Source organism: Cynara cardunculus (assembly GCF_001531365.2).
Source record: "Cynara cardunculus var. scolymus isolate 2C chromosome LG 5, CcrdV1, whole genome shotgun sequence".
NCBI lineage: Eukaryota > Viridiplantae > Streptophyta > Magnoliopsida > Asterales > Asteraceae > Cynara > Cynara cardunculus.
The window spans coordinates 27,652,861-27,661,333 of NC_037532.1; the positions used below are offsets into that span (position 1 = coordinate 27,652,861).

The 8,473-nt window shown below is 35.3% G+C and overlaps 1 protein-coding gene across 2 annotated transcripts; it reads left to right on the forward strand.

Moving 5' to 3' along the window:
* The first annotated feature begins 920 nt into the window (after positions 1-920).
* On the forward strand, positions 921-6,572 carry LOC112512486 (WUSCHEL-related homeobox 8-like). Of its 2 annotated transcripts, none has more exons than XM_025118474.1 (3): positions 921-1,236; positions 4,932-5,435; positions 6,229-6,572. In XM_025118474.1, exons 1-3 carry the CDS (start codon positions 1,068-1,070, stop codon positions 6,336-6,338), a joined length of 783 nt encoding a protein of 260 aa, XP_024974242.1. In that variant the 5' UTR covers positions 921-1,067; the 3' UTR covers positions 6,339-6,572. The 2 variants fall into 2 exon arrangements, with proteins under 2 accessions (XP_024974242.1, XP_024974243.1); XM_025118475.1 differs by having other exon boundaries at positions 6,250-6,572.
* Positions 6,573-8,473: the final 1,901 nt, after the last annotated feature.

Genomic DNA, 8,473 nt, shown 5'->3' on the forward strand with positions numbered 1-8,473 from the left:
CATGCCCTTTAACTGATTGTTGACGGGTCTAGTTTGATGCTTTAAAAAACAATCACGGTCCTTAGTCCTTAACTGATCATAAACAAAAACTAATACCTGACTCGAATCCGATGACCTAAGCCCACCCGTATTTTGTATTCATGTGTGTGTGAATTAGTAGTTATTTAGGTTTGCCATCGGGCTTGAACTAGATTGAAATCGGCATTGAACAACGTCCAATAACTGTGTTTCTTAATCAAAGATCCTTAACCGAGCTTGTCCAGATAAATTATCTGGTTCCGAATTGTAGGTATGCACGAGGCTCAGAACTCGCCCTTGAAGGCCGAATTCTCGATTTGGTGTCAGTTGTTTCCGCTCCTTATCTTCATATCTAGGTAAAAGAGTCGTTTTTGATACAAAAGATATAACTCTATGTCTAACGTTTAGAAAACAGACCTAAAATAGCTATAGAAAATACTGAAATTTATTAACACTGACTAATATTATAAGGAAAGTATACAAGAATATCATTTACTTTCTTAAAAAGATATTTATCAATTACATATTTATACATTTATAATTATTATATCATATTTGTAATGGAAGTTAATTATATATATTTAAAAGAAAATAATTTATAAGATTATAATATTTAAATGTAATTTGATGACTCGGATCTGGTGTGATCGGTTTTTCTTTTTAGAATTTTTTATTTTTTAAAGTAAAATTGTCAAAAAAGATGGTTTATTAAAAAATAAATCTAATTTAATTTATAAAAAGATTAAGAAAAAGACAAAAGTTATTAAGGCAACAAAGGAGAAGTTTAGAAAAAAACAGTTGATTAGGCTAAAGTACGCACATGCGACACAGCACCATAGTCCAAGTCCATTATGTCTTTGTCTTTATTGTCCGCCATTTTCTTTTCCTTCACTTTTCCTCCATACTTTAATATTCAACTTCTACTCCACTGCTGCTGACTCTCTGTTCTAATCACTTGTGAATTTAGATTTCTAGAGAGAGAGAGAGGAGAATTGGGTTAATGGTGAAATCTGAGAACTGAAATTGGGCCAAAAAGAAACAGAGGAATTATGGAGCAAGATGAAGGGAATAACAATAATAATAATGGTGGGATGTTTGTGAAAGTAATGACTGATGAACAAATGGAAGTTCTTCGGAAACAAATCGCGATTTATGCCACCATTTGTGAACAACTTGTTGATTTGCACAAATCGCTTACTTCCCATCACGATCTCGCAGGTTTGTCTCTGTTTTTTGTCGAGTCAAGTGTGAATGTGTGAGTTGATTTCTCGTTTATTTTGACTATTTCACGTAATTATTGTGGTTGATTTTGGTGGAATGCATTCGGTTGTTGATTGATTCTTTGAAATATTTTACAAGGGCATTTAGATCGTCTCCAATTTTGGTTTCATTTAGTCTGTTGTTTGCATCATAGGTATCCCTTGATTCCTGCTATATGTGTGTATGATTGTGATTTCTGTGATGTTTATATTACAGATTTTAACATCTAAGGCTCTGATTTTGGTGGGTTTTGGTGAGAATGTGTGTTCGATTGTTGTAGTTTTACAACTAGGGTACTATGATTGTTCCTAAATTTGCTTCCATTTCTGCCTGTGTTCGCTCTTTATGTGTGAATCTTGAACGTGCAACTTTGATTGATGAACTGATTCAATGATTCTGGTAGGTTTTTTTGGTCAAAATATAGTGGGTTTTTGTGGTTCACTTTGATTCTATGAATTTTCCCATCAGGGCATTTTGATCATCTTTTCATATTGCTTTATTGTGTATTTTGAGTAAAGGGGGACAAATAGCATCCGAGACATTGTACTTGGCCTCTTTGTTTCTAAACAATTATTGCACTTGGAAAAATCATAAAAACCACCCCACCTTTCTAATTTCTTCCCAAAGGGGTGCTTCTCTTTCTTTCTTTCCTTCTGTTTTTATCATCTTTTACCAATTACTTAGCATCATATAAGACCGATCAGTTTTTCTTGAGATCCATGAGACCACAAAACAACATTGAACTCCACAATATAACACTTTGAAGGTAAAAAAAAAAAACTAATCTTCACCAACACATTCACAGGGTTTTTGCGTTGAAGGGTCAGTGTGGTTTTGTGCCTTCACAGCAGGTCTCACGAGTCTCACGAAAACAGGCTGGTCTCACGGAACCCAACCCTTTGCTCTCTTCTATGTCCTACTTCCTAGTGGGATATACTGGGTACAATTGGTTTGATTTGGGAGTGTTATTTTGGGTTTTTGCAAGTATATGGGCTGCTTATAAATGAAGTGTCAAATGCTAATCACTTAGTTAAAATATAAGATTAGTGAAGCTTATAATGATTCATCCCCTGCCAATTTTCCTTCCTCAATTAGCATAGGTTGGATTTAGGTGGGAGAAAGATATAAGGAATCTTTGAGACGCTTGGAGAGTGTTTTTACGCCATTAATAAAAAAAATTCATCATCACAACAGCATTGGTTTTGGTTATGAATCATTGGAACCCTTCTCAGAACTTGAAAATGGAATTGAAGGTTGAATAAGTTCATCATAATTACTAGGTCATAGATGGTTTTTGAACCACACTTTGATGATCTTTTATCTGTTGATTGTTTCAAGTTGAAATCTTTTTAGTTAGATGGAAATTCTTGCTTAAATTTTCGTTAAAAACAGAAACAGCTCTCAAGATATAAGTATGGCTGATACTTGATTCTTTTTTCCCTGCATTATTATTCATAAATAACACATGAAAATCATAGCATCATAAGCACAAATAACTTTAAATAATTCCTACCATTTCAGCTTTTCTTAAATGACTTTTTCCATGTTTAAAGTATGTTTTTGCAGGAAAATTGCAAAAACATTTACTGCATGCATTCCAAAGAGAGTCGAATCTTTATTCAAGATTTTTGAATTCAATTTAACATCAAGACACATGTTTTTTGCTAGTTTGAAAATGTATTATGATCATAATAGAATTTAGTGTGATAAATTGGCGGGTAAGTGTTTGGTAAACGGTCCCTTAGTCTCTCTCTCTAGTGGGTTTACTATCCTTAAGTTAGTCTTTAACTTTCACGCTACATGCTTGTGTCTCCTTTGTGTGCATGTGAAAGCTAGCTTCATCATTTGGCATTACAAGGGTTTGGGTAAAAGTTAGTAATAACGAAGTGAATTCAACAAGGTTAAGGTTGAAGATGTTTAACGTGAAAACATCCAAAGATGATAAGATTGGAAGAGATATGTTTAGAGAGGATGAAAATGATAAAGAGGAGTCATCTACCACTTGGGTCTAATAGACCAAATGAAGGACTTCCCTTCATTATCAAACTAGGTTGACTTGCTAAATTGCTCCTATTGGGTCTTCTCATTTAGAAAGTAACATGGTGGTTTGGATTTGAAATAAAATTATAGAGGAACTAATGGTGCAAGGAGCTCGAGGGTACATAGGTGACGCATGGTGTCTTGGACCATTGAGGTCTGTCACCATTTGTGTCCAAGTGCTTATGACCAATCACTCATCTAGAGGAGCTATAGCTTCTTTTTAAGGTCTAGAGGTGAACGAAGGAGCTTATGTGTAGGATCTGTTGGACATCTATCCATAATCCAAAACTTGAATGTAGTCGAAGGGAGAAAGTTGGTGTCTATGGAGGCATGGAGCTAAGAATATTATTCAAAATCGTATTTGGGATCATCCTAACTTTAAATTGGGATGAAGTTGCAATGATTGCAACATGGAGAAAATGAATTAAGTGCGGGCTATGTTGTGCTCTACTTGAAGGAGCAATAAGGGACGCTGCCAAAAAGTTTGCTGAGCTTTTAAGCATGGAAAGGCTAAAAGCGAAACCTATAATTCACTTAGCCCAAGGGATGAGTTTGCAAGCCGTCTGAGAACTAATACCCCAAAACGTTTGGCATCTAGGGACATGTCAGGGACCAACATGGCTCCCTTTTGCCTGGAATCACCAATGTTGAGAGAGAGTTGAAATAATCAAAGAGGAAAATAAAATAGCATGGATTCTCCCTTCAGAGCATTTGTTCTAAGATGGGTTTGACCACACCTAAGCTGTGTCCTTGTGAAAGTAAAAAAGGGTATTCACCACCCTCTAGAGCGCCCTTGCCACATTGGTCCCATGGTCATCATGAGTGAGGTAAATCGCGCTTGCTTTCCACCATGAGAGGGGCGGTCCCAAGGGCTCGAACCTAGAACCTCACACATATGGATTACACGCACACCTTTACCGCTAGGACAGACCAACGGGACTGTCCTTGTGAAGGTGAGGGCATATAAACATAACTTGTATTATGCTATGAGCATGTTAATTGAATACATCCATGATGAGGATGGATTCTGTAAATTGTCCACTCTAATATGGAACGTTGCAACCCAAGTATAATTGATCCATAAAGTAGTTAAAGAATGAACTTATAAATGACTTTGTCATGCGTAAAAGACAAGTATCATGGCCAAGCTCTTCAAGTCGGGATATGCTACACAGATGACATTCAATCCCAACATACGCCATACGAACACATTGAAAGCAATCTCCAAAGACATCTCTGGATTAGTATAGTACCTTCTATAGTGTACTAGACCTCTCTTGTGTCATATACAAGGTTCATAGATACTTGTAGACTGCTACGACAAGCGTAGAAGTATCTAGAACTTCCTTGTATCTAGAATGTTCTTGGAGCTCAAATTATCAAGTGTTCTCAATCCCAAATATTGATGGGGATTCAAGATCATTCCTCCAAGAGTATATTTACATTAAACTATGTATTAAGTCAAATTTTACATTTGTTATATGAATATGCTCCATGATCAAATTGCTGCCTTGCATGTATATGCAAAAACCATCAATACTCTCATTTTTATTACAAACGGAAAAAAACACGTGTATCCCTTCAATATGAAGACCTTGATCATGTTCTTGCAGGAGTTAGGCTTGGGAACTTATACAGCGATCCATTGATCACATCTGGTGGCCATAAATTTTCCGGCAGACAACGATGGACCCCAACACCCGTTCAGCTTCAGATTCTAGAGCGTCTTTTTGAGCAAGGAAATGGGACCCCAAGCAAACAGAAAATAAAAGAAATCACATCTGAATTATCGCAGCATGGTCAAATTTCTGAAACAAATGTTTACAACTGGTTCCAGAACAGACGAGCCCGATCAAAGAGGAAGCAACAGGTTTCTGCACCTAATAATGGGGAATCTGAAGTAGAAACCGAAGTTGAGTCACCCAAGCTGCAGCAGAATTCAGCATCAACGGCTGATGATAACTTGTGCTTTCAGAATCCAAATGTAAGTTCTGGGATAAGTTCTGTGGATCAACGAGCGAAGAAAGTGGAGCCAGTTTTTCCATCTGATGCTAGCTCAAAGCCCGCTGGGAATGTGGGCCAGATGTCATACTATGGGAGTATGTTAGCAAATCCAAGTAAGTACGATATTACAAGACACATTTTGTGAAAAAGTTAGACATATATAGACGCATTTCCGTCTGTTTCTTCATGGAACAGCCGATCTACTCTTTGGGGTAGAGGTCATGTCTGTATATATCTCACCTCAAACGGTACTTTCGAGTGGGATTTACTGTGTCCGTTTGGTTTATTTAGTGAAATATGAGGGTGGTTTCTTGCAAGATAATTGCAACCCGTGACTGGAACATGATTTAGTGAAATTGTTGATTTTTAGTCGAATATCTAAAATACCCACAACTACGGAATGAAATCACAATTAATGTTATCAATAATTTGTAGTAATTAGTGATTAGTAATGGCGAAGAGGTAATCTTGGATGAAAACTTGGCAGAAAATGTAAACTTCGCATATATTTGGGACATCCTGTAATGGAAATTGTTGCTCTCTTGCCGCAGGGTCAATGGCCCAACAGCACCCGAGTTAGATGCACAAGGCCTGGTCCTTCCAATCCCGAGCAAAAAAAGCCCCGGGTTTTTAGGCTTGGGCCAGGCTTTGGGGTTAAAAAGGGCCCAATTGGTTTTTGTCAGGCCGGTTTTTTGGGCTTAACCGGGCTTTTTCAGGCCGGGCCCCAAAAGCTTGATCAGACTTTATGGTCCGGCCTGGACTTGTCTTCGGGATTGGGATTTTTTGTGCATATCTAGATCCAACCTTCTTGGAGGTCAAGTTCAAACGTCACCAAAGATGGGACGGATCATGGTGACATTTTTGCAAGTCAGTTGATAGCTATAAAATGTATAACATTCTTAGCAGCTGGTACATGCGTTGATGCAGGAATGGATCGTATAATCGGAAAGATGGAAGTTCCAGGGAGTTATCATCAATCATATATGCAAGGTGATGAGTACAACATGACAGGCTAAGTATAGTACAACAAGATCTGCTAGAAGTTTCTGGAAAGAAATGTCAGGTGATCCAAGTCTGTTCAATAGAAATCTATCCCACATTCTTATTAACACCCTAAGTATAGTATAGATGCTGCTGCAGTTGCTGATGGATCATGAAGCTCTTTAATTGTTTCTTGTACTTGATGATGATGCATCTTTCACGGATGATATACATACATATATATATATATAGTACGTGTTTCTTGTTCAGTGTTGGAGTCTCATATCAGCTGAATTTGGACCAATTCTACTCGGTATACGTTAATGTTGGGAACCTTCCTTTCTCCCTAAAGACTCTTTTGGAGTGCACTTTAAAGGTGGTTGACATATTCTCACATGGTATCAGAGCCGAACATTATTATTCCAGTATTTTAACAAATAGTGAGAGGGGGTGTGGAGTCTTGTATTAGCTAGACTTACACGATATCAAAGATTAGGATGATATTTTTTAAAGTGGTATATTTTTCAATCAAATGTGGTTTTATGATTTTATTTTTCAAATATTTTTTAAATTCAAATTTTTTTTGTAGTTTTAGAACAAATGTGGAAGTTCATAGAATAACCAAAAACACATATCAACCTGTGCATATAAATTGTAATCATTGAAGAATAAATCACTAAAATCCATATTTTTAAAATCATGAAAAACAAGAAAGTGAAAATTAGTATACCAAAACAAGAGTAAAAATGTAATGCAAAAAATTATTTCATATTCAATGGATTCTTTTTGTAAGTTATTATATGCCCACGACACGTGTTACATGGTGATAGTGCTAAAGAGTATGTAAATTTATAGGGTCGCACACAAAAAATACGTTTGCTTCCATTTGAAAGTAACCCAAAAGTTATGATTAACAGTTAAATAATTATTCTTGAAGAATAATCATAGAATATGTGTTAAAAAGTAATTATGATAATTACACGATATTATCTGTAAATAAATATAATTATTTAAAGTTTTAGATAATTATTTACAGATAAATATCAAACCTTATTTAAAGTTATAGGGTGACTATGATACCAATTCTTATAAATAGAGTGTTAGGCCAATTCAATTTGTGAAATGAATTCAATTCTCTGAATTTTGTCTATCAATCTATATACATTTAGACTTAGGGTTCTTTTGGGCTAGCACCTAGTGAGAATCTACACATGTTCGTGTGTAGATCAACTGTAGAGGAAACCGCGCTTGGTTTCTAAGTGCCACATTAGACTTTTCACTAGATTCTAAAAGGTATATTCCTAAACACCCTATGGCGTGTTACAATTTAATTAAATGTCTCATTGAATCCGACTTGGGTTTTAGATTTAGAAAACTTTTCTAAATTATCGTATCAAATTTTTTATATTTTCCGCTGCGTTCAAAGTTACAAGTTACTATAAAACCCAACACTTTTAATTAGAGAAAACTTGAGATTTTAAGTAAAAAAATTTACGTAGATTCTACAAAACTTTTGCCAAAATGAAAAAAGAATAACAAAATGTAAAATTATCTAAATCCGGAGAACTCTCTAAAAATGATTACCATGAGAGAAACAATTTATTATTATATTCCCACCACTAAGAAAACTTTGAGGTTAAACCATAAGGGTGGTGTCTGATTGGTTTGAACTTGGCTTCAAAGGTCAAAAGTATCAGGAGGTCTTAGGTTCAAATCCAAGGAGATAAATGTATTTATTTTTACAGATTTCAAATTTTAATTCGAAATTATTAGAGATTCTCTTATACGGTAGCTTTGTTTCTTTGCATCGAAGTCTTGAACAACTAAAAAGAGAGAAACATGTGTTTTCAATTGGGCATAGCTCTAAAGTCTCATACTTGAGAATATATGTTTTAAGAGTTTAAAACAAAGTGATGCATGGTGTGATGTGAAGGCGACTTTAAGTCCTCAACTCTTATATGTTAAAGTTTTAAAAAAAAGCCTTATACACTATAACGAGGACGTGACGTTGTCGTGATAGACGGTAAATTTGTGTGTCACTTACACACACATACATACATATATATATATATATATATATATATATATACATACATATATATATATATATATATATACATACATATATATATATATACATACATATATATATATATATACATACATATAT

Coding starts and splice junctions, on each gene's coding strand:
- LOC112512486 (XM_025118474.1), top strand. CDS start 1,068: ATGGAGCAAGATGAAGGGAATAACAATAATAATAATGGTGGGATGTTT. Junction 1,237..4,931: donor TTCCCATCACGATCTCGCAG/GTTTGTCTCTGT, acceptor ATGTTCTTGCAG/GAGTTAGGCTTGGGAACTTA. Junction 5,436..6,228: donor GAGTATGTTAGCAAATCCAA/GTAAGTACGATA, acceptor CATTCTTAGCAG/CTGGTACATGCGTTGATGCA.